At 33.6% G+C, this 27,991-nt stretch overlaps 1 protein-coding gene across 1 annotated transcript in view; it reads right to left on the bottom strand.

The window, feature by feature from the left end:
* Window positions 1-27,991, bottom strand: part of PCDH15 (protocadherin related 15) — a gene marked incomplete at its 3' end in the record, with an annotated part of 922,351 nt that overhangs the window by 447,281 nt on the left and 447,079 nt on the right. Inside the window, exons 7-8 of the mRNA XM_079136109.1 lie at window positions 13,852-13,962; window positions 8,369-8,539 (exon numbers count right to left, since the gene is read on the bottom strand). Coding sequence (XP_078992235.1) covers window positions 8,369-8,539; window positions 13,852-13,962 — 282 coding nt within the window. The remainder of the gene's footprint in view (window positions 1-8,368; window positions 8,540-13,851; window positions 13,963-27,991) is intronic.

The following is a 27,991-nucleotide window of genomic DNA, read 5'->3' as shown; positions in this document are numbered from 1 at the left end:
TTCTGCTCATATAAGCCAATCTAATAGATCCCCTTTTTATAATCACACTTCCTATTGATTCTGTTCCTCTAGAAAACCCTCCCTAATACACACTTTTACCTAACAGAGAAGCTCTGAGGCACCTTTGCAGTATGGGACTCTCTGTGGGACAATTTGCAAAACAAAACCAGAATCCATTGATTTTGTACTTTTTTGAAAAGAGTAAAGAATACATTGTTTTCTGGACAGCATTTAAAATGTGATTCATTGATATATTTTTTGGCTTGCAATATTATCTTGTGGCATTTTCTATCAGTTGCTGCCTATCCCCCAAATGATAATATAGTGCATAATTAATTCAGCACAAGCAGTGACAGTACCCAGTTTGTTTAAAAAAGAATACTACTGTTCTTCTAAATAAATGCATTGCATTCTTCTAAAAGCTCCAAATCATGCTAAACTAATGAGGAATAGAACAATAAAATAAATTAGGCAGTATTATTATTGGGTGTCTCTAATACTGGTCAACAGAGGAAGAGGTTAGGCTATAATGCTCATTGTTCCAGAAGTATTCAGAGTCAAATTGGTAAGAAAATAGGTTATACTCAAAGCTAGCTATGAAGGAAGCTAGAAGAAACCTAATGTTTCAACTGTTCCATCTTTGATATTCCTGAAGGTGAGCAGAACTTGTAAAGAAGAGTCAGGGAGGAAGAAGTGGGGCAGAGAAGTGAGACAAGAGACAGAAAATGTACACACACAGAGATTAAGCCAGACTTGCTAGACAGGCCTGGGCAGGGGTCATTCTTACTCTCGGGTTTCTTAGCATCCCTTTGACAAGCAATGAAGGGTAACGCCTTGCTTCTACTTTCAGAATGAAATAGTTGTTCCCAACTCAGGGCTCGGCAATTCAGTTTGTTTCAGTATCAACACACACATACACAACTCAGTTTTGAAACTGGAATTTCAATTCAATATCACAAGATTCTCAAAAGTAATTTTAAATTAGGTACTTTTTTTCGTGAGTTGCAGAGTAAACACCTAGAAAGATGATGATTTTCAAGAAGCAGTACAACAACAATAGTAACTAAAATTTTTGAACTGTCAGTAATTGCTAGGAAGTAGTTACAAAAACCTCGTATAGTACTCATGAAAAGTGTATAAATTAGATATTATTGACACATTTTGTCGATGAAAAATGTGAAATGAAGTTTAAGAACTTTGATCAATGTTCCCAATGACACACAAAATTCCAAATGAGACTGAGTTCTTACAAATTATCCTGTATTTTGATATAAAATGCCTTTGTAAATTATTTTCACACACTTTGATAAGTCATCAGCGTTTTAGAATATAAGGTTAAGAAAAATTAAAAACATCAATCACATTTTAATTGACTTATTATCTTTTGCCATTATGTGTGTTTCATAGAAAAGCACAGTTCAAATGTTCATGTAAAATAATACTTTTGAGTTATCCTTCCACAAGAAAAGGTAGACTGATTTTGCTATTCAGGAGGGTAGTTACTTTGTTCCTTCAAATGATCTTAAAAAACTGAATTTTTCCTATCCATTGTTTATCATGCTTCAACTGAAAATTGCAAATATCTTCACATTACTTAAAAATAGGGATAGGATATAGTTGAATTGTTCAAATATATTTCGACAAATGATGAAAAGAACAAAGGATTCTTTCCTCTCATATAATTTCATGAACACCACTGTCAGAATTACAATGCAGTTTGACACTCAAGACAATAGTTGTTGAACTCTAGTTCTCTTTTGTTGTTGCTGAAACTGTTTAGCTATTGTTTCCCCAACTGGAATCTGAAGTTTCTTTGATCATTTGTTTCTGAATCATGTGTGTATGTGATTTTGGGGGCAAAAAAATAGTTGCAGACATGCCATATGTTGATTGTAGATGTATTATTTATCATTTGTCCCTTCAATGTACTTTAGCAAATGATCCTCTTATTAAAAGAGGGCTGTGGGTATTTGGGGAGCTGCCAATTGTATCCTTCTTCATTTATTAATTCACTGGCTCCAAAGGAGCTCCACAGGAAACATTTTGAAAATAACTGACTAAAAGACTGAGAATTTAATTTAACATTTGGAATATTATTGAAAGGGAAGCAGATATTATGAACAATGTGCCAGGACAACAATGATAAACTGACTTTCTATGGAAACTGGGAAATGTGCTTCCTAGATAAGGCTGTTGTTTAGACCTATACTTGAAGATCATCCTTGACTAGACAATGACCAGGCATGGTAGTGATTGCATCATAGTCTTAGTTAAAAACTCTTAAAATAATTATATGTATAAGTGTATACACACTCTTTGCAAATGCCTGTTTATGACAAATACACTCTTTTTCAAGTGATTGGGCAGGAGTGAGTTGATGGGGTTTCAATTTAGAGTATAATGAAAACTAGGAATGCAAATAACAGTGAAAGAGAAACTCATTCTTGAGTAAAAGAGAAACATGTATATGATGATTCATTGAAGAGTTCAATATTTGTAATAGGAATATGTGAAGACACAATTAAAAAAATCTTAATTTTGAGGACCTATCATTTTGGGTTAATCAAATGAACCCTGAAGAACAAATACTATAGAGAGAAGGAAAGGAAATTCTCAGAAGTCCAGAGTCATATGTAAAGTTATGTGTGCCTAGATAAAAAGATGTGCTATTCAATTTAGAAGAGATGAAACTGGAAAAAGACAGAAATAATGTTACTTTGAATGAGATACTGGAAGTTTTGGGATTTATTTGATGTAAAATAGAAAAATATCAAAGTTTTTTTTTTTTTTTTTTTTTAACAGCAAAAGATTAGATCAGAATTGTATCTCTTAAAAATTAACTTGCTTTGTGAGGGTGGTCAGTAGAGGGAGACTGGAGACTAACAGTGAAAGCATATCTTTAAATGGGCATTTTGGCACTGAAAATAGAGAAGTGCCAAACATATTTGAATCACATTTTACACAAAATGCTGAAAATGTCTTTGAACATTTATTGAGATTGAAATGGGGGTCATTAAATTCTCCATTCAAATCAACACTAACCAAAAGGTAAGTAACATGTGAGTGAGTACATTAGAATTAACTAGAAATAATAAAAAGTAATCTCTGTGAAAAATAGGGAAAACATCCAGAAAAGTAAGAAATGGGATTGTGGAACTTAAGAGAGATTTCAAGTCAGATGACCTATGAATAATTTCAAGTCTATTACCTATGAATAGATCATTCCTATTTGAGGAAATACAACTTATTAATGTAGGTTTGCTCATCTCAATCTTAGTAAAAACCATAGTAAGGGGAAAAAAAAAAAACTGCAAAAGAAAGAAGCTTGGAAAATCCCTCAAATTTAAGGATAAGAATAAAAAAAGCAAGCAGGAAGATTCGTTAAAAAAAAATAAAAATAAAAGCAACCTCAAATTTAAAAGGATAAACTCTGGGCCAGTGAGAGAAGAAGAAACATAAACACCAAGTAACATAAAAACCAAGAAAGGGAAGTTTCCAGATAGTAACAGATTTAATTAGAGTATAAGCCTAGAAGAATTTATAAATCCTCTAGGTCACTACAGTTTCCACCAGTCTTCTGATAACTGAGAAAGCTTCCCTGGAGGGACAAAGCACCATAAATAAACCAGAAGAATTGTCTTTGACAGTGACATGAAAATTAGACTTCTTCATGACAAAGACTGTAGTGGAGGTATTTGTGGCTACAGATTACTGGGATCCAATTTAAGACTTTAAACAGACTTAGGGAAAAAGATGTTTATATCTGGTGGGCAACTACTGCTTAAATGCTGAAAAACACATGGTGTCATAATCCACAGAAACAGTAAATGAAAATATGTCAATATGTCTTAGTGTATTTATTTATTTATTGGGAATTGAACCCAGGGATGGTAAAACCCGAGTCACATTCCCAGCAATGCTCCACTTTTTAAATTTGGAGAAAGGACCTCACTAAGTTGCTTAGGACCTCACTCAGTTTCTGATGCTAGCTTTGAACTTCTGATCATCCTGCCTCAGCCTCTTGAGTCTTTGGGATTGCAGGCATATACCGCCATGCCCAGCTTCAATAGTGTTTCTACTTAGGGGAAACTTATGCAGCAAAAAAACAAATAAACAAGCAAACAGAAAACAGCCAACCAAACAAACAGGCAAATGTGTACTACCATTCAATTCCAAAGAAGTGTATAAGAAGTCACTAAGTCTTGTTATGTGCTTCCTTAGAAAACAGAAAATAGGGACATGGGTTCTGTACTCTAAATATTGCAGCTTATTTATTTATTTATAATTTTTCCTAATAAAACCTAAGTTTCATAGACAAATGGACAAATTTAAGAGAGTCAGAAATTAGAATAAATTACACAATATTTTTGGCAAGACCGTATTTCATTCTTATTGCCCAGGCTACTAAATTAGCATATAGTTTGGCATATATCAGGGTCCAGTAGATACTTTTCAAATCAACAATAAATAACTAGAAGAAAACTACCCATTGTTTTAGTAACTTTGGGATACCAGATTTATATTTATTTATATTTATATTTTCAGTATATTATTAACCTCAATGTCTCTGAAGGCCTTAATTTTTACTGAAGGCAGTTTTCTGTAGTAGAAAAACAATGTAATCTATATTTATAAAATAAGTTTATCATTGAACATGTTTACAAAATTACAATATAAAAAGATTTTTTGTTTTCATTATATCCTAGTTCATGAATTAAACACTAAACTAGACTATTTTAAAAGTTTTTTTTTTTTTTTTCTGAGCTGATAAACTCTGCACGTATTATAGTGGGATTAAGAATACCACTGAGGTAATTGGTGGAAATTTTCACATCAACATAGAAGGTGAGCAGGTGTCAAAGCTTTCAAAATTTGAAGAATTAGTTCGAGAAAGGATCAGCAAGTATGTAATTAGAGTCAACATGTCCTGTTTAGCTGACATAAATGGTTAGTTTTCTCACTTTGAATAGCAAGATAGTACTTACTGAAATATCCTAAAATTTTATCAGCATACATAAAGGAAAATAGAAAAGAGGAAAATAAAAAGAATGGAAGGATACATACGAACATAGCAATCAGAATGTGAAAATCAGAAACTAACTTCAGTTTGCACCCTTACTAATTCAGAATGGATTCAAAACAAAGATCGAGGAGTCCATGACAACCTATTGCCAGCACTAAAACGGATTTCATTTTCCAGAGAATGTCACAATAAAATTTCCTTTCCCATATGCACTTATTTTAACATGATTGGACACTTCTTCCATAGGGAGGTGGAACGTTTCTACCTGAACTGGGCAGAGGTTTGACTACAGCGAAGTGACACTGAAAATTCTAAAGTTGGTTCATAAAATGTTCTACCTACTTGTCTTGAGAAGCTTGTTTTCTGAACCCACTATCTCACTGTGTTAGCAAGCCACCCAAACAACCTCTAAGAGGCTCATGCCAGACCTGGGCCCATAGCCAGAATCAGCTCCTTAGCCATCTGAGAAGTCATCAAGTTTCCAAGATCCTTGTCTGCATCCTGAAAATGGTGCCCAGCACTCAGTTAGTGTGTCCCAGCTGAAACTCCATGGAGCAAAGATGAGATATTCCCTCAACTCCTATCTAAATGTGCAGCTTTATGAAAAAATTAAAGATTATATTTTGACACATTAAGGTTTGGAGGATAGCTATGCTGCAATTGATAATCACAATATGTATTTAGTTTAACAAGTGAACTACTAAATTTTTTCCTATATGGACATAAAAGATACTCTTTAATGCATTAATCTTTGCTAGTATTTAGTATTATTTAATGCATTATCTTTGCTGTTTGAAAATTTTAAAACAGCTGAAATTTTCTTTTAAAACTCAAGTTTTTTTTATTTTATAGGATGTTAAGGAATGACTCAATCTGTTAAAAATGATGATGAAATATGAAGATTGATCATTCTGGAATTTAACATAACATTTGATTCAAAACAACATGATTTTAAAAGCTAACCAGAATACTTGCTTGTGAAACTGTTTATGGATCTTGGCTTGAAAATCACCTTTTTTTGTCCACAAAAATTCTCCATGTCCAGGATCCATTTGTGCTTCTCGTTAAACACTATTTTCCAAGGGATTCAGGGCATAAGGTATTTCTTGACTGGGCACCATCATCATTCTTATTTTAGAAGAGTCAATTTTTACTATTTTCAAATGGATTTGTCAGCTAAAGACTGAATAATTTTTATCATTGACTAGTTTTTGTCAACTGAAGACTGAGTAATTTTTATCATTGACTAGCCTTTCCTTGGGTACTGATACTCAATATGAATACTATAGTGCAACAATGGAGAGGGTGAATCAAAGGCACTTGGTGTTCGCCCTATGGAATGAAGCTCTCACAAAATTCAGGCTGCAAGAATCAGAATAAGGCTGTTTTCTAGTTTACAGACAGGATTCAAATATATATTAACTTTATTTATTCTTCTTAAATCTGATTTAAATTACATATATGCACATATGCATGCATATATACATATATATGTCCATATGTCCATATATGTATATTGTACATATATTTATATATATTTAGTATATATATATAGTCTATGCATATATTTACTAATTAGCTGTATGATCATGGGAAGTTACATAAACTCTACTTTCAATAACTCATCTTTAAAATGAACTTGATGGTGGCAACTCTGCAAAAGATTCTTGAATATATTCAACCAGTTAATATTTGTGCAGAATTTGGCACAGTTCATGACAAACTCGATATCCTATATAACAGTTATTCATTATTATCATTTATATTATTATCCCAAATCCCATAAGAATGAGAGAAATGCTCTGTCAGTAATCTGGAATAGAGAGGAAAGAATGCTTAATGACACTTTATAAAATTAATTCAGTATACTCCATTCCTCATGCAGCAACATCAATCTTCCTTTACTTTCTTCAATGCACTAAATACTGTTAAGCAGTCATCTGACTGATTCATTGAATTTAATTATTGTAATTATAATACATCCTCCTTCTTGGGGTCTCACTGGTACCCTGGCTACATAAATTAATTCAGAAACATAAATTAATACTAAAATATATTTTTACCATTTCCATTAATCCATACAAAGGTTAATATTTTTTTTCTTACTAAGATTCAACAAAATAAAATCCTGATGTATAACTTTAGGTAATATGCATGCATTTGTCCAGACAAGTTCTGATTAGCATTTTTGTCTTCAAAATTACTTCATTTAGCTGAAAATTTTGTCTCACATTTATGATGACTTTTTCTCTTTAGGCAAATCAACTGTACCAGTGCTCGTTTCTGCTAATAGGTACAAAATGATTCTCAGGCATTTAAGATCTATGAGTCAAGTCTTCAGATACATTAGACAAGGATTCATGAATTGAATAAAATGCTATGCCGTTTATGGTATGTTTCTCTGTTCTATTCTTCAAAATCTCAAATGTAAAGAGGGTACCAAAAACATCAGCTTTCTTATATATTGATAAAAAATTCAAATATTTCCCAGTAAATTCTCACACTGGGAATTACGTTGTAAATCCAGAAGCTGAATATTTCCCAGTGAAATAGCAAAAACAGTTAAGTATTGATTGCCAGAAATTTTACTTCTCTGAAACAGAATAAGAATATATATAGAATATATGTACATATAATATATATACACACATATACCAACTTTAGTGCAGAAATGCTATTTTAGGCTCAGCAGGGTATCTGTACACATTATGATTCTTTTTTCCTATATATGTACATTTATCATCTGTGGTCTGAATTCCAAACTGACAGAAATTTATAGCTCCATCAGCATTTTTAAATTCAGAATTGAGTGAAAAAAATATGCATTCATGGTACACTTTTCTGCTTTCTTAAAATATATCTTTTAGTGGTGGATACTTGTATTCGGAATTTCTCCGTTCTTACTTGGACTGTCCAAGCATAATCTCCAACAACATTTCTGAACTCTTTAAGCTAGAAGGGCATCCTGTTGGTCAGTGTGTCCTCTGACTTTAGGACTTCACATTTAAATGTGAGTTTAAGGAAATGCTGGAGTTACTTCTTGGAATTTCCCAGAATATGTTGGCAACTGAGCTCTGCTGTGATTTATTCACAGAAAAAAATAAAACAATCAATGTCAGAGAAATTGCTACTTCATGATATACTACCTACCTTGTAAATGGTGTAATTATGCATTGTGACAAAAATTTACCCATGCTCTCTGAAAATTGTTTTAGACATAAATATTTTTAAATACTTGTCTAGTGAATTTTGCTATTATCAATCAATATGTGTGAAAAAAATATTTCAATAGGATCCCAGTGCATTTAAAGAGGTGTAAATGAGGGGAAAAGAGAATGTGTTTACCGGAGTTCTCAGCTCAGGTATGGCAGCTTGATAGGTGAGTGGACGGCAATCTCGAGTGTTTGGCACGAGGACACAAGGAAGAAACATGGGACCTAAGTCATCCCCATCTAGAATATCCACTGTGAGCGTGGTGGTGGTAGTCCTCCGTTCATTCAGATTTTGTGCTCGGTCCTGTGAGAGGAAAAAAATAAAAAACTGGGTAGGTTACAAATATTGGGAACAAGGTGACTTGTTACATTTCCTTTTCCTTTTGCTTAAATGATTGGTAAGTAACTTGTTTAAACCAACAGTATGAAGTGGTGAAGCTGGGATGTAAACTGAAATTCACTTATCTTCAAATCCACTTTCTCAGAAGCATACTATAGTAGTTAAACTTTTATAGGTCTGGCCTTTTCACAGCATTAAAATGATAATAACATAATATTGTGATGAGTTCACTGAGTCATTGAGAATAAAAAGAAATCTCATTTTGAGTTTTATAATTCATCAGGAAAACTGATCTGGGAATGAAAGAAAACTTTTCATAATCCAACTTGAATAAGAAGGAAGAAGGAAGTATGTAACCATCAGGATTTATAGCTGTGAAGTGTGGTTACTTTTAAATACTTAAATTTTTGAAGCAGTTTTAGATTTAGGAAAATACTGATAAGATAGTATACAAAATTCCCATGTACCCGAAGTCCAATTTTCCCTATTCTTAACATTTTTCATTAATATGGTACATTTGTTACAAAGAGACATATTGATACTGACCAAAATAACCTGGGAGTTACCCTCCGGCAAGCTAAACTTCATGAGGGCCTCTCCCTGTCTCTAGGCCCCTGACCTCCCTCCCACCCAGGTCCTGACCCAATCCACCCAGCCTTGGGTTCCTTCCTCCCTCTTCTTAGAGTATTTACTTTAGATACCTTATGATTGTAAATTTCTTTGCTCTTTTGAGATAAAAAGCCTTTTAAAAACCTCTTGTGAGTTTTACAACCAGATCTGTCTTTTTCAATGACCTGGGAGTCATTCCTTTGAAATGGAATAGTCAAGGAAGATGGGGCTCCTGCCTACTCAGTCTCTGTGGGACAGTAGATCCCTAACTTTGAAGAAGGCTTGGTCCACATTCCAAAACTCATCTCCTGCCATAAAGATAAGAGAAAGTTTACTTTTCCTTTGAAAAGGTCAATTAGTAAACACTGATGAACTGTGGTTCTCTACTTTCTCCCCCACCCTCTCTCTCCTGGGTATATACACCCACACCCATGAACTCACTTCTGCTCCTAATTATTCCCCAGCACTTCTTCTGGTTATGCTTTCTAATCAAGATAGCCTAGAAGAGAGTATTCCTTGCCCATTTAAGTTTGTGTAGTGTAATTTTTATTTGATAATACATTGTTATTAACTGACATGATTTTCTTAGTTTCTATTAATTATGTTTCAATATTCCAACTAGGATAATTTTTACATTTAGTCATAATGTCTCTTTGGGTTCCTTTTGGCATCCACAATTTCTCAGACTTCTCACTTTTTATAATTTTGGCAACATTTGGGAACTACATAGAGGTAATTGTTGTATAACATTGCAAATATACCAAATGCCATCAAATTGTTCACTTCGAGTGGTTAATTTATTTTAAGTTAATTTACCTCAGTTAATTTTTTTAAATTTATTTTTATTGTAAACAAATGGGATACATGTTGTTTCTCTGTACATGGAGTAAAGGCATACCATTTGTGTAATCATACATTTACATAGGGTAATGCTGTTTGATTCATTCTGTTATTTTTTCCCTTCCCCTCACCCCTCCCACCCCTCTTTTCCCTCTATACAGTCCCTCCTTCCTCCATTCTTGCCCCCCCCATTATGTGTCATCATCCACTTATCAGCAAGATCATTCTTCCTTTGGTTTTTTGAGATTGGCTTATCTCACTTAGCATGATATTCTCCAATTTCATCCATTCCCCTGCAATAAAAGTTGATTAGACTTACTTACTTTATGTTACTCAAAAATTGTCTTCCTGTGTGATAGTTTACAGACATTAATATAAGCCTACTTTCTTAACTTTGGATAATACTACATTCCAGTTATCTTTCTCAGCACAGTTCATAGAGAAGAGTTTTAGAATAGCAATTGAAGGCAAAGTCAGAGAAAGCAAAAATCTCTGTTGGTGGAATTTTATAAGTGCAATTGTATTGGAAATTAGTAACTCTCTGTTTCTAGTATTCTTTTATATTTTGATCAGTTATAAGATAGATTATGATCAAATCATGTCAAAAATAAATGTTTACATTTTCAAAATGTGTATATGCATTCAAACCACAGGATTGATAAAATAATTGTTTAAAACACAAGATGCTTGAGATTCAACAGAAAAAAATGCTTTTCTGAGCTTTCTTTATCTCTGGGAGCAAGGTTGTCATTTATCCCCTCTTCCCAGGTTTTTATGATAATAAGGAATAACAGAGGGAAGACAATTCCTACCTATATAAATTAATATTATCATGATGATTTTTTTCTCCTGTATGTTCCCCTGGAATCTCATCTGTTCTTCCCAATCCATTATGCTACATACATAAATCCGCTTTATTAGATGTTTTGAAAAGCCACTTCATTTGTGCAGTATCGGTAACTGGTCAGTTGAAAGTATAACAAAAAATAGCAAAATGAAATAAATGATATTCTAAATTGTCAATGGTGCAAATAAAACATATTATTTGCATAAACATCTGATATGATTTCATTGTATTTTTATTCATTGTAATGTATGAATATAATACATGGTAAAAGCAAATTTTCTTTTTGTCTACTTTCTCATTTTCCCTCTTTATTTCTCATTCTCTTTCCTTTGTTAAAAAAAAATGTTTTAAAATAAGATATTTTATTAACTTAGGGAACTGACTGTAATTGGCCAGCAAAAATCTCCTTAAAAACTTTTCACAGTTCAACTGCTGTATGAAATAAATTATGTTTCCTCAAAATTCTTAGGATGTAACCTTAACCCCCAGTGCAGTTATACGTAGGTAATTCAAGGTTAAATACTGTCATAAGGATGGGGCTCTACTCCCTGCAGGAGTAGTATCATAATAAGAGCTCTACCATCCTATACCATGGGAGCACAGGAATGGGAATGAGAGCACACTGAGAGAAGATGGCCATCTACCAGCCAGAAAGAAGATAGCTCTCTCCAGAAACAACCCTAGGAGTCTTTGATCTGGAATTTGTGAACTCCAAACTGATGAGAGGATCAGTTTCTGTTGAATAAGACAACCAGTCTCTGGTATTTTGTTATGGCAAAAGAAGCAGACTAATAAAACTGTTTAATGTAGATTTTCTGAAAATGTGCTCTTATTTCCTATATCCTTTATATATTTCCTAACACTAAACATTTAGTAACATAAAAACCTTAAATACTTTCCTTAAAAATAAATCACTCTTTATTTTAAAATTATTACTTTAGATAAATATAAGAATTGTAGGTTATACAAACAATAATCCAGTATGAAAAAAGGTGACATATGAGAGTTTAAAAGTATACATATAGCTTTAACACAGAATCAAGAAGACAATAGGACTATTCATTGAAGTGCAGGATTTGACAGAACTAGAGCATTCTGTCATTGCCTCACAGGGAGCTTGTACTGAATGCTTAGCATCTTCATGAAAGACTTTCAATATTCTAGCTCATGATGGCAATACAATGTACAACTTTTCAGAAGCATACCGCAACATGATGTCTCACATATCAAAGATGCCACATTGATTTTGAATAAATTTTTTACTGAATAGGTTGAAAATCTTCATCAATATGTTATAAGGAAGGACTAATTTTTTAAAAACAGGATTCATGCCTAGTAACACTTAATAGAAAGTTACTATTTTTATAATGACTCGGATATTTACATTTATAACATACTAACTATAATTTATAGTTATAACATACAATATAAATCATAGTTTCATACAATTATAAATATTTAAACTATAATAATGTTACAACAAAGAAACACCTCTAATTTTAAGTGGTTAGTGACACTTTAATTCTTTCATCCCAAATGAAAGTGTTTCTTGTAAATAGTTTAACCACTAACTATTCCTCAATCAAACTTGGGAAAAAATACTAATTTATAACTTTTTTTTACCTGTTCTATGTTTAGCAATGCATGAAAGAAAAATTGGTTGTGAAAAATGGGACTGGGAAAGATCTGGACTCTAACAAATAAGGTAAATTTGTGTGAAATCTGAAACCTGGTTTTAAAATGAGTATGGGACAGATATGCTTATTTTATTTATTTATTTATTTTATTTTATTTTTGAGGCAATGTCACAGAATCCTTGAAAGAAATTTCCAACATTTAAATATGCAGTATTAGTTTGTAGTTTAACGAATGGCTAGCAGCACCTAACACACTCATTCATAGATACATATATTAAATACTATTTCATTACCTTATCAGGTATTTGCAGTAGAGAAAGAAAAAATATTCAGCATAATTAGAGTTGCCCTGAGTCTTTTGACCCTAAGTCTGTTACCTAGGACCACAGAGTTATTTGTCTTGCTTCTGCTCACCATTGATAGATGAAATATTACTGATTGAAAATTTAAAAATCAATCCTAGTAACTTGATTCTGCTACATTTCTTTATTAAAAAAAAACAATAGCAACCAAATTATCTTAGTCTAAATAATTTTAGAAGTGGGTCTTTTTTTTTTTTCTTGAAGGTCTTTTGCTTCTTTGTTTGAGATGTTTACCTGAGTTTTCTTCAATTTTATGCATGTCAGTACATGGAATAGTATCTTTTATAACCATATTTGTCTATATATTTATTATTCTAACAATCTATAAATATTTGTTCCTTAAACCATGAACAACCATCCACCCATTTTACTTCCACTCCTCAGAAAATGACCAAGAAACTAGTAGAGTTTAAAAAATGGTTTTAAAATTAGTACTTACTCCACATATGGAGAGGGAGCAGAAGTGAGGGAAGGTCAGGATGGCATTATTTCTGGAAAGCTGTTTACATAGTTAAAATCTGAAATTATAGTGATTTTCGTGTGTATCAAAAAAAGTGTAGACATTTTTACATACACATATACATCACACCTCCATCCGCTGAGATTTTTAGTAGAGCTTCTGGAGTAGAATCCAGAATCTGCATACTGAATATGTCTCCAAGTTGATACTGATATGGTTGTTTGGTGAATAATAATTTTGGAAAAACTTCAGTTTGGGCTAAAAAGCAAATTAGTGGAGTGCAGGTCATACATTAGAGGGTGATTCAGAGAGGAAAGAATATAGTAAGTGGAAGCAACCCTTTCAACTCCATTCCATTACCTTCTCCAAGTTGAAGAATATAATATATAAATTCCACCAAGGGCAGCAGGGTCCTCTTAAGGAAGTATACCATGCCAAGCACTCTAAGAGCACTTAATTCATTTTGGATGTATTGTTTATTCCATAAGTTCGTAGAAAAAGATAAGAAATTAAATACTCACATTAGCTTGGATGATGACAAAGTAGCGAGTCTTATCTTCATAGTTTAGTCTCTTCCTTAAGACTACGTTTCCACTCAACATGAGGGGAATTTCAAAGGTTTCATTGGAAGTCTGCAAATATTAAGTACACAAAGTTTGGATTAGTTGAATACATGATGAAATAGTTTGATATTGTGGACTACTCCTCTTGAAAGGTAGATGGTATGTTTATTACCTGAGAATGAAATGTGAGTTTAAGTTTCATATTTAATATTCTTATTATTTCTCAAAACATTTTATTTTGATCAATAGATTTCACCAGAGATGATAACCAATAATATAGTATTTGTTATGGTCTGGATGTGAGGTGTCCCCCAAAAGCTCACTTGTGAGACAGTGCAAGAAGGTTCAGAGGAGAAATGATTGGGTTGTGAGAGTTTTAACCCAATTGGTTAACTAATTCCCCGATAGGGATTAACTGAGTGATAACCGAAGTGGTAGGGCGTGACTGGAGGAGGTGGGAATTGGTGTGTGGCTTTGGGCATATAATTGTATCTGTTGAGTGGAGACTCTCTCTGCTTCCTGATGATGCAAGCTGCTTCCCTCTGCTGCACTCTTCCCCCATGATGTTCTGCCTCACCTGAAGCCCTGAGGAATGGAGCTGGCCTTCTATGGATTAAGACCTCTGAAACTGTGAGCCCTCAAAAAACTTTTCCTCCTCTACAGTTGTGATGGCTCGGTCATTTAGTAACAGCAGGGAAAAAGCTGACTAAAACAGTATTCTTGCCATAATTTATCATATATTATTAAGATTACTCATCCACAGCTCTGGAATAGTCCTGAGTCAAAGTCCAGGAACCTGGATATCTCCCTGTTATCTTTTGACAATTGTTTTAACATCAGAGTTCAAATATTGCAATTTGTTATTGCTATTTAGTTTCACTGTTTAACATTTGTGCAAATTTTATATTCTAAGAATTTTCTGACACTAAATACAATATGATATTGAAACTTAATAACTTAAAGGTTATTTTTTCAAGCCTCATAATTTAGCACATTAGTTAAGTTCCCTAACCTGTCAGAGACTCATTTCTTCCTAGTAACCCGCAGGTCATAAGGACAATCTTTGAAGTGCCTCCTCTTTTAAGTAGCCCTCAGTGTAAGTGTATTCACCCCTTAAGAGAATAATTTACAAGATTAGTGTCTTCCTTACAAAGATCTACATCATTCTTGCATTTTATTGTCATTGTGAATATTGATAAAATAATAAAGTAATACAGATTGTTTTACTTCCATCATTGGAACTGATCTTTGTTTTATGCAGTGGTTCATTAAAGGAAATACTTAGTTTGAATCCATATTAGGTTGCTTCAAAAAGAGGAGGAGCAGGAGGACGATAGGAGAGAAAAGAAGAATGGGAAGGAAGAAAAGAAGGAATTCTTTGTGTTTATACCTTCAAAACAGTGTAAATGGTGTTTATACCTTCAAAACAATGTAAATGTATTCTCAAGAGTCACTCAGGAAGGAAGACTCAGTAAGAAAACAGCTAACACTGGTCTCTCATCCCAGATTCAAGCAATGGGATGTGGAGAGATTAGTTTTCTATATCTATGGTGTGAGCTCTCTCTCCCTCTCTCTCTCCTCTCTCTCTCTCTCTCTCTCTCTTTCTCTGTTTTTCTTTCTCTCTCTCTCTCTCTCTCACACACACACACACACACACACACACACACTAGTATACTGTACATGATCAATGAATCATTTTTAAATGATTTATTCTCTGTTCATGTTTTGCAAATCTTTTTCAAATAGTTATTTTAAAAATAACATTTATTAAATATAAGTACAGAAAATGCATCATAAGGGATGTTGACAATTAAAACCAGACATTTGACATTTTCTCTAAATTTTTGCTCATTCATTGCTTATACCTGTGAGTGGTACTCTCAATTGTGACAAGGTAGTACAAAATGACTTACTCTAAATACTTAAATTCATTACAGGAAAAGTCTTGTTAAATAATTGCCATTTACACTGTAAATATATCTTAATGTGTTATTATGAGGTTGTTACATCTTAGTGACTAAAGAACTAGAGTTTATAGCTTACCCTGAGGTCACCTAATCCCTGGACTTGGAATTTGAAATTAGCTTAGATAATGGATATCTGATGGCTGTATATTTTAGTGGAAGCTATAACTCTTAATGGAATGAGTCTTTACTGATCTTACTACAAACATGGTAATTCTATTCTCTTTACCAGAGATTATTTTGGAATTGTACATATGATTCACTTCTGTGCAACAAAGAATAATTTAATTAGAAAGAGAGACATCTGAAGTTTTTGCAGCCATTTTGAGATGATTGCTGTAACTAATTTTGGAGAAGTAATTAATATACTAATACTGGCAGAAAATAATAAAGTGTAAGCCTCTGGATCTTGCTTTTTGCTTTTTTTTTTTTTTTTTTTTTTTTTTTTTTTTTTTTTTTTTTTTGAGTTGTTGGACATTCCCTGATACTTATACCATTGCTGAGCAAACTACTATGAGAGACAATAAATGACTTTTTTAGTAGTGTGGTGATCTTTAATTTTAGTTTTCTGTTTTTTGCAACTGACTGTGCTTGGATGCATGATTGTCTTCTTTTTGTTTCCATACCTTGTAGTCCCCTCGCTTTTCCACATAAACCACAGCTTCTCACAGCTGTCATTTGTTCTCTTTTTCTTGTCCAAACACCCTATTGCTCATTTTTCTGTGTAGTAAATTTTACAAATTCTATTCTGAAATCTTCTCTGTCTTTCAATTTGAATTGTCTTTGATATGATGTTATATGATTTTTTCAAACAAAACACATTATTTGTGTATTTCCTGTTTCCCTTCACAGATTCCTCAGAAGCCTCAGTCTATGTCACAGAGATACTTACCTATTCTATCTGTAGCAAAACAACTTGAGAAATATTTTCAATATTTTGTTGTTATTGATTAAACAATTATTTTTGAGTATCTATTTTTTCTCTAAAACTTATAGACTAATAATTAAATAAAGCGATAGAAGAAAATGTACAAAAAAGAGAAGCATAATGTAGATAAAGATTTAGGAAACTTTTCTCTAGTAAAATGAATATTGTTCAACTTTAAGTGAATGCCTGATTTGGTGGAATTTTTAAGTTTGACCTAAGAAGTAAAAAGAAAACTAGATTTTATAGAAAAAGTATTACTTTTTTTAGTTATTATAGGATATGGCCATGGGGAAATGGAACAATTCACTCAAAATTTATAATATATAACAGATATGTATCATTCAGATATATACATCTCTGTTCCCCCTTCTTCAGAAATTTTTAGTAGTCTGCATTTCTAACAGACCTACTGTGTGATTCTGATGCAGATGGTTCAGATTTGACTTTGAAAAACTGGAGTAGCAGTGAGTCTGCACTTTGCCTTTATTGTTCTTTCCTTTCATAATTAGAGCTTTGAACTACCAACAAAGAAGAGTGTGGGAAATAGTAATATCCATTTGCTTCAGTGATTTGTGAAGCAAAGTCATTGCCCTCTTTTGATAGTTTTGGACACTCTGTAAGACACAAACTTGGCATCATTTTCCTTAGGGGATGAAAATTTAAATGTTGACCTCTACCAATACCATCTTAATAAAAGAAATCCAATTATGGCTCAATCTCTTGACACTCACTGGCCCTAAATATCTGGCCTCCATTAAGAAAGGTCCACTCAGAATTTCCCAGTGGTTTGGTGACTTGACAACTATCAGAGAAGGGGCACTCCTCTATTTCATAAAGTGAGGGTAAGACAGGTTGAGCAACTTTATCACTATCAAAAGGACAGGAACTAGGGTAGAGGGCAGATGTAATTCCTATGCCACATGTGTGCCCACAAAAGAGTTAGTTAGAGGTGTCTTGACACCCTAAAAACTATTTCCCAGAGATGATTTGATTCTCCTATATCTTCTTTATTAATATATATGAAGGTGAGTTAGTAATAGTTTAGATAATAGTAATAGTAGTAATAGTAATAGTTTGATGGTCCTGCTAGCAGTTTTTATGCTCTTGGTTAGAGAAATGCTTACTTTGAGCAAGACTGATTTTCCCTTAACTTATACTAAACAGCATCAATTTTATCCTGACATTCTCTTTTCAACCTTTAGCTTTTGTCTCATTAAGTCAGGGTACCATGCCACCAGTTACTGATCAGTCTATAGGTTGTTTGTCATTGATAGGCTGTTTCCCCTAATCTAATTACTGACACAAAAAATGGAGGACTTAGCAAGAATATATCATCCTTGTTTACCAAACAAACTGAGATTTGTACAGTAGGTAGCATAGACTCTGCCCTTACTACCATTCTGATCATATTTTAATGTTTCATGCAAAATTATCACAAACATATATATTTGCATTTAAGGATCCATTAAAGATTAAAATGCAGTTCATTTTACTTTGTTCTAACTCACTGTCCATCAAATTGTATTTAGAAGTGCTTAATTGGACATAGAGGTACTTAAGTTCCAAAGTTAAAAGGTTATAGACTTAGACTGAAAAATCTAGGTTCCAAGTTACACAAAAAGAGATTTTAGATGATTTAAACAGGAGAAAAAGAGAATATTAAATATGATGGGAATTTAAGACTGTCAGGATATACTATACCATATATAATATTTTTGAAGTGTAACATAATTCTCCTATTTAGCTTCCTAGAAATGTCATAACTATTTTTGCTTAGCTTGAAATATTTTAATAACATCAGAAATTCTACATTGACTTAAATACAGAACTTCTAAAGGATGGTAATTTGTCAAAATCCTTTACATTTGAACTGTGCTTTTAGCTTCCTGACTCAGGAAATTCAAACATATTACATGCTTACACATTAAAAAATAAATTGTGGCTCATTTTTTCTCAATTCCCTCAAAGCTATAGGGAGTCACATGTACTTGGAAAGCATTGATAAAAGATATTACCACCCTCCGAAATACTGCTGTACCACCTCCAAGACAGAAGCTGCGGGTGCATGCTGCTACCTCAGTGCTTTTCTGGGTGGCAGTGGTCCATGAGAGAAATGGTGTGCTGTAGCCTTAGTCCACTGGAGACTGCTATAGGGATATGTCATCCCTTTCCTCCTTATTACTTTAGATTAAAATACTTAAAGGGCAGAATAAACATCTTTCCAGTTTTGTATTAAAAAAAAGATTAAGAAAAGTAATATAATAATAATTATAGGAACAGTATGTCAATCTTGCTAAGAGTAGAATTTAAAATATCAGAATGATACCTCTTTTATATTTGCTTTTTTCATTTAATACATGTCACAGACATTAAATGCTCCTCATTTAACAGTTGGTTGCTCTTATCATCTAGCTAATATCCTTTACTACCATGTCCTACCAAATGATCCAAATGTTCCTTAATGAACAATAGGTGACAGAATGAGAAAATACACTTATAAAGAATGTCTCTTCTTCCCTTCAATAAAAAAGAAAACTAAGATTTTTTGTTCTGACAAATCTTGGTTAGTCTTCTAAAATTTTCTTCTAGCCCATCTGCACTTCCTTATAAAGTCCAATATTAGCAAATAACCTTGCTAACCCAATTGGGCAAGAATCCCCCCACCATCCTAGATATCTGATCACCCTCCATATCTGAATTTGATCAGGTACCTCATCTTCCATTGTCCTCCAGGTGATGTCTGATCACTCCTGCCTGGTTTTAGCAAGAATCCCAGTAAGTGTGTTAAACCAGAATCCCCCTCACCCTTAATGATCCCTCCTAAACAATCTTAATTCATGGACCACCACCCTGTTCCTTGCCTATAAATTCCGATTTGCGCATGTTTTATTTGGAGTTGAGTGCAATCTCTCTCCACTGTAAGACCTGGTTACAGTGGTTCTATACCTATTGCAATTGTCCTGAATTAAGTCTTTCTCACCATACTTTAACATGTCATTGAGTAATTGTTTTCTTTGACAAACGAAATCGTTTTTATAATGAAATAGTTACTAAGTTTTTTTCTACATAAGAAAGGATAGGTTATTCTATAGGAACAAAGGCCCTCATTGTTATCTCATACCTAATCCACATATTTTTACATCTAGGATTTCAGCAGATAGACTTTGTTTCTTGTTGTTCAGACACTCAGGCTAATGGATGATTCACTTTAATATTTTTTTCTCCAATTTCTATAGCAGTGGGAGGAGACATGATGACTTGTACTTTGGTTCTCTGAGCTCACATTTTATTAATCAAAGCAAGCAATTTTCTCCAAGCAAGAAAAGTACATTCTTGGAATATTTCCAAAGGAAAAAAATAAATCACGAATTTTTGGTAAATAGCACAAGTGCTTTTGCTTTATATTGGTCAATCAGTTCAGCAGCCCTTTATTCCAAAATTTGTTCTTTCTTTATTTTAAAAATCATTTGAATTTCAATAAAAAGAAGGACAAAAGAAAAGAAAAGCTCAAGTTTAGCTATTCTGATTTTATTCAGGGATTAAATAAAAGAACTTTGTTATGGTGAAGAGTCTGCAACATTTGGTTATAACTGAAATTTTATGATTTTGAATAATAAAAATGCCCTTCTCCTTCCTCACATCACATTTCCTAATAAATTGTCTATCCTGTCATAAGGAAAAAATAGGTAGGATAAGAAAGACCCTAATAATGCAAATTTACCTTTTTGTAATATCAGAATAGAACCTTCATCCTTTCTATTCTGTAATTTTAAAAAAAGGGTCAAAAATACTTTATCAAAGTAGATCCTGTTAACATGTTATGCAAAAAAAAAAAATGGCAATAACAATGGCATTATAGTATTTGTGACAATCATATCTGACTCCTGATTAGCAACTTCAACCTTTGTATGCTGTCTTCCTGTTAAGTGTGAGCAGGACCTCTGACTTGCTTTTGGGCATTATAATACAGCATAGGAAATGAGCTGTCACTCTCATGATTACATTATGTTAGATGAAGTTCTGTAATCAGACCAGCTCTAGATACTCTCCTTGCAGGTTTGAGACACTGGCACTTATGCAGGCACAGACCACATGGCAAGGAACTCAGGGCAGCCTGTTAATAGTCCATAGCAGCCTGTGGTAAAGAGGAACAAGAAGGTGAGGTCCTATGTTTTACAACCACCAATTCCAACAGCAATCTGAGTTTTCTTGGAAATGGATTACTTTCTAGCTGAGCTTCACTATGAGTATTAATCTCACCAGCACTTTGATTAAAATCTTATGAGAGCCTAAGCAGAAGGCACAGCTAAGGAAGCACAGAAACTGTAAGGAAATAAATATGTATGTTGTTTTAAGTTACTGAATTTTTTATAATTTTTTCTATAGCAACCAATACATTATATTGTCCCTAAGACTTGTTTGAAGGATTGGTGGTGATAAACTACTGGTTATTGATAATTATTACCTTTGATGAATCCCCAACTTCATAATTTTGAGAGATGTATTTTTCCTTCTTTGATACTTTACACAATGAACATATTGGCATGAGGGTACCCTCCATGCATTCTTGTGATAAGGGACAGACAGAAGTGAGTGGTGGGAACATGAGGTAAAGGGAAGGGATAATTCTATAAAATAGGCCGACTGTTCTTACCACCACAAGCTTTCTTTTGCAAGAAGCAATATACCTGCAACCATTCTTGGCTTAAATGGACAGGCAATGTCACATTCCTCAGCAAACTACCTATTATCTGCAGAAGAGGTACAGGTCCCAAATAATGTCAGTAAGAGGAATCAAAGATTCCTGGAAGGCAGAGATTTTGTGACTCTTCACAGACCAGAACCTGAAACTCAGGGAGATTAGGACAATTCCTTCTAACCATAAAATCTATAAGAATTTATCCTTAATAATCCAATTAGAAGTCAGGCACTGGGGCACACGCCTGTAATCCCCTTGGTTGTAATCCCAGGCTGAGACAGGAGGATTGTGAGTTCAAAGTCAGCCTTAGCAATGGTGAGGTGCTGAGCAACTCAGTGAGACCCTGTCTGTAAATAAATACAAAATAGGACAGGGGATGTGGCCCAGTGGTTGAGTACCCCTGAATTCATCCCCAGCACCCTCCCCCAATAAAGAATTCAATTAGAACCATGCAGCATGGGCCAAAGTGACCCAGAGGTGTCACTGCAGTGGAGACTTGAAAGTCAGATGTCATTTTGTTATCACTCAGAAGTTAAGAGGTGAATCTGATGGGACTGTCTGGAAACTTCTCTAGGATCCCAAATAAAACTGGAATGCAGGAGAGGTACACTGTATGTTTCCTCTCTGAGAGGACCTACTCTCTCCCTTGAGAGTGTCCCCTTTCTCTTCTATCCCTTCAGTAAACTCATGCCTGTTACTCTGAATGACATGTCTGAATACTTACTTGATTGCAAACATTGGGGTTTGAAGGGGGAGGTCTTCACACTGCCTCAGGGTCCTAAAGGCCCCAACCCTGTAACACTTGTATTAAAAAGCATCATCTCCTACATTAGTTGTTTTTGGCTTTTTTGTATAAAGATTAATAGACATGTCGAAGTCCAGAACTTTCTCTATTTTTGCCTTTGTTATAGAGAAAACAACCTGAAATAGAATTGAAATTTCCATGTTTCTGGCTATGCAGTAGTAGATGTGCCAAACCAGCCCATAGCATATCAATGCAGATCCACAGTTATGGGTAGAAGGATGCCTGCTCCTTTTTATTGTTCAGATTTGGGAATGCTACTGTATCATCATTGCTATTTTGCTACTTAGGTAAGCCAGAATGGTTCAAAGGCAAAATGAGTACAAACACCAGTTTTCTAAAGATATATTGAAGAGATAAACCCATTGGGAAATAATCATTCTGCTTCTATATAACTTAACTCCTACTCAACAAAAAGCACAAATATGGAGAATATAAAAATCAACCAACCACTCAAACAAAAAGCCAATATCCTTGGAGAAAGAACCAAAACAGACAGTTTTTTTAAGGAGGTAGACACCTGGAAAAATAGATGACATGAGTAAGTTTCCTGTTTTATGGCAGTTAGCCAGAGAGAAAGCTGAGTTCAGCACCATGTTGATACTTAAAAGTCTGATAGGAAGCTTGAAGTCTTTATGGACTGAAGCGTCAGGTGATAGAACAAAGTTGACTGTAATTGAGTGGGGAAATACTGGAAAGGAGAAAGCTAGAAAGGGGTAGGATAAAATTCTACTGATAAGCTATGTCATACTCTCTACCTGTTCTCTAAACTATACTTTTGTAAGGCAGTTTATATAAAGATCAACTATGAAAAATAATACATGCTAAATGAAGATTTGAGCTACACTCAAGTAAAAGAGCTTCCAGTTTGAGTTTAACCAAATTGTTCGTTAAAATGAAAAACAAAACAAACAAACAACATTGAAAAAAATAATCCTCAGAGAAATGAAATAAACTCAACCGTCTCTCCACAGCATCATATTCACAATATCCAAGCAAGAGTTCCAAACAAGTCAGTGTGATGAGGAAGGAAATGTGCTCCATATTACAAAAATCAGACAAGGGTATTCAAGCAGGTATTATAACTATACCTGTGGGAAAAAAATGCAATGATGATACACACTATAAATACAAAAGTGAGAAAATCTTATAGTTTGTGAAGAAATGGAAACTATTAAGAATGCGGAAAATTTAGAACAAAGGAACAAATATCAAATTTAAAAACAACATAAAAAGAACATTGCATATATTTTACAAAAGGATGGAGATGGCAGAGAATGTGTAATTTTGAAAATAGATCAATAGAAAATATCAGTTTGTAGAAAAAAAGATGAAAATACATTGAACACAATTAAACAGAGCCCTGGGAAGCTGTGAAACAATATCAAAATAGCTACCATTCCTGTAATTAGAGTCTCAGAGGTAGAGGAGTCAGGGGGCAGGGGGAAAGAGGGGAAAGGGCATGAAAATATTAAACAAATATGACTGATAATTTATAAAAAATAGACTTTCAAAAACTTAAGAGAGTCTGCAACCCTCTTCCAAAAAATAATTATAAAGAAAAGTACACCTTAGCATGCAATAGTCAAGTTGCTAAGCACACACAATTAAATGAAAAAATTAAAAGCAGAGAAAAGTGATGTATTATGTACAAGAAATATTATATTTCCACTGAATTCTCTCATTAGAAGTACTGATTAAAATGATTGGAAAAATTAATTAACATTTTGCATTGTTATGTGACAGAAGGGACATTTGCAACTGTCTACTAGGATGAGGCAGATAATAAAAATGAGGGAAGCAACTGGGGTGTAGGTGTATACATACATATTGCCCAGTGGTAGGAGTGATGGAGTTTAACAGTGGCAGATTACTGTGTTATTGGAAATCACTAGCAGTGTCAATATGTTTCTGTTTCTCAAAGGAAGAAAGCAAGCTACCCTAGAGTGTAAAATTCCATGATGTTTAGATATTGGCTTCAAAATAGTTTACAATAATTTGTGGCCAAATAAAACATCTGTGAGATAATGAAGCTAATATGTGTCTTCAAGTAATGAACAATAAAACATCAGATGGAAGAAAACAACCAGAAATTTACATAGGACAGGCTGATCTACGCTTTCTACCATTTATCATACAGCATGAGACTAATTTGAAAAAATATATATCAGTGCTTACCAAAACCAAAGGTGATCACACTTTCAGATTAAGAAATAAGGAGAGCATTAGGCTATTTTTTTTTTTTTTTTTTTTTTTTTTTTTTGTACCAAGGATTGAACTCAGGGGCACTCAACCATTATTTTGTATTTCATTTAGAGACAGGATCTCACTGAGTTGCTTAGCTCCTTGCTGTTGCTGAGGCTGGCTTTGAACTCGAGATTCTCCTGCCTCAGTCTCCTGAGTCGCTGGAATTACAGGTGTGCACCACCATGCCTGTCCATTATGCTATTTTTAATATAAACAAAATAACTAGAGATTTATTAATGGCAGAAAATAAGAATTATAGGTATTTCTCTTGCTGCTCTTAAAAGAGAAATGTCTGGTACTGAAGTTTATAGTACATTTCTAGGATGGCTGAAGGTAGATTCTCTCCCTAAAAATGTGCCTTGATTAATGCTTTTTCTTCCAATAGAACCCATGTTAAGTGTTTTCATGATGTCTTATTCTTTTGTTGCATGGAAGTAGGACCATGCCCAGAGAACTTTATTTATTTTACAGTAGTGCTAGCTTGCTAAAATTTATTTTTCTTTTTTGTAATTTTAAAACTGCATGGGGCTGATTGGTTATCCATTCTGTAGGTAGTAAAAGGTACGTAATTGTGTTTGATTTCAAGCCCATAGATCACTGAAAGGGAGAAGCATTCAGAAGGTTTTACTCCATAGCAAAAAAGGAATTTCAACTTCACAAAACTAAAAGATAGTTTCTAAGTAAATGTTTTTTTAGTTCAAATTATAACTTAACATTTAATTTTTTTTTTTTGCAATGCAAAAAATATTTCCCTCATATACATGGAATGACTATTCTATACTTCTGGTTTCATTTTCATAACTTGAGGAATAAGGGTTAGGGAATGACGATCATATAATGTAAGCTAAAAAAAATATGGCACATGCGTGCAATATTAAGTATTAAAGAAGAAAACCTAAAGCACAAACAAGGTGAATGGTTCCAACAGAATGTGCAGTCAGCTGTCTTTGGTACCGTCAATGGAAAAGTGTTTTTCTTGACCTTTGCTCCTCTGCTTCTGCAGTACTTTCCATTTCATTTCTTGTATAATACTTCACACTTAAGGTTCTCTGTCACAATCTCAGCACATCCCCATCTCTTGGTTTCATTTCAAACATATTGAGAGGTTCCCTTTAAGGGTTTGAACTCAGGGGCACTTGACCACTGAACCACATTCTCAATCCTATTTTGTATTGTTTCAATTTAAAGACAGAGCCTCACTGAGTTGCTCAGTGCCTCCCTTGTGATCCACCTGTCTCAGCCTGACAAGTGGCTGGAATTATCTAGTTCAGAAAAGTGGGTTTTTTGTTTGTTTTATAATTTAAGTTTGGAAGAGAATGGAGGAAACAAGGCAATCCACAAAAATTCTGATCACTTTCCTCTTAGATCAGTTAGTGGAAAGAAACCATCATCGCCCAAAATGTGCAGGTGAAAGCAGGGCACACAGTTTAGTCATGACCTCTCATATTGTCCCAGATGTCATTAGGGACCAGAAGCCAGGCTACTAACCCCCAGTATAATGGAGAAGGCTGGCCAGTGACTCTAGGTTAGCCCCCACAACATGAGATATCTATAACTCTTTCCTAAGAAGCATTTTTCTTCAGTTCCCTATTTTTCAGTTTCATTTCCTATGTCATGGATGGTTTTCCCCAAATACTTTATTACTGAAATTTTAAACTTACAGAAAAGTTACAAATATTGCATTCTGAGCACCCATTTATTCACTACTAGATTCTACAATCTTGTAATTTCCTCTTCAACTTAAAACATTGTTCTTGGAGTTAGTAAATACTGAACAAATATTTGCTAATCTCCTCCCATTATGAATGCTAGGCAAACAGTGCTGTTTTAGGAAAAAAATTTCAAAATTATAAATTAAAAGAAATAATCCTAATAGACATATGCTGGACGTGGCAATATCTATAGCAATTATTTAAAGTGGTTAATATGAAATTCATTCTTTGTAATGCAAACAAATGAAGGCCTGTAAGTTCTGGAGAACCTAATTCATCATTTACTTTTTTTATTTATCAGATTGTCTCCTTGTTCTAGAGAAAAAAAGTTCTATGTTTGTAATAGCTTTAATGGTTTTGATAATAGATTTATCTCTTAATAGGTAAACTTCCTTTGCATTTTGATGATCAAAAAAAATCATGAAATCATACTCAACTTGGCACTGAATTTTCAATGCTGATGGAGAGAAAAGAAAATTGGATGATGGAGAGAAAGGAAAATTAGGTGCACATGATACAGCTGGCCCCATGGAGAAAGAATCTGAGGAAAATATCTGTGCATCGCTGGATGATGGAACTCAATTCACCTTACACTCTTCTTAGGGTTGATTGACTCAACTTTTTAGCATTCTATTACTAATATTTCAAGTTGTGTTATATTAAATAAAATTCAGTAAGCACTGCAAATTATTTATTAATGTATTGTTTTCTATACCAAGACTTTTTAAAAACAATGTAAATCTTGACAAGAATATTAGTTTTTCTATTGCATTATCTACTACATGAGGAAACAACAGAATGACCTCATTGAAACAGAAGTTTTTCTCTGTGGATTTATTACTCTAAGAATATGCTCTAAGGGTTTTCTTGGGGGAGAGGGAGGTAATAAAACTTCTTTTGCACCTCATTTCTAAATTTTAGTCTTTCTTGTATGCTCTGGAAAGTGGTAACCAAAAACTAAATATTAAAGATCAAATATTCTCAGGAAAAATTCTCAGGTAATACACTTTATAAGACTTTGTTTTTAAAGACTGTTTTTATCAAGTACTAAGTAAGCAAATAAAGTTCTTTTAAATATTAAAAAAAAAAAAACCTCCAAAACCTTCCCTTGACCCTACTATGCCCATACCTCACCCCCTCTTTTTTCATTCTTATTTTTCAAATGTTTTGAGAATTTTAACAATAACACTACATCTATTTCATTTGAATTCAGTAGAGGATGAGTGGAGTAGATGCTCCTCTGAAACTGGGCTTTGAGCCTCAGAAGTGGCTGTGTAATACCAAGCAAATCACCTCACCTGTGAGCCTGGTTTTCTCTCCTAAGCAATAAAGAAAAGTTGCCACGACAACTTGCTTTTGAGAATAAAAGATGCTTTTGTGTTTCACCTAATTCTCACAATAAATTTGTGAGGTGGACATTTTTGGTGAGTCCTTAAACCCTTCCTGCTCAACAGAGTTTTGTTTATGTGTGTTGTGTGTATTTAATTAAACCTTACAAAATAACATAAAGTGTCTGCTCAACAGAGTTTTTGTTTATGTGTTGTATGTGTTTAAACATTACAAAAACATATAAAGGTAAACAATAATGGTATTATGTTAACCTCAAAACTTTTTATATTCCTAATATTAAACAGAAGAAATAAACATGGAATAAGAAACCATTTAGGAAGTGTTTTTAATTCTGTTTTGGGTAACCCATGGTAATCTGAAGAGATGCCACAGCCAGGAGGGAAGATGAAGGGTAGG

The sequence above is a fragment of the Sciurus vulgaris genome (genome assembly GCF_902686455.1).
Source record: "Sciurus vulgaris genome assembly, chromosome: 4".
Classification (NCBI taxonomy): domain Eukaryota; kingdom Metazoa; phylum Chordata; class Mammalia; order Rodentia; family Sciuridae; genus Sciurus; species Sciurus vulgaris.
Note: the sequence above shows the minus strand (reverse complement) of the source record. Positions and strands in the feature narration are given on the sequence as shown.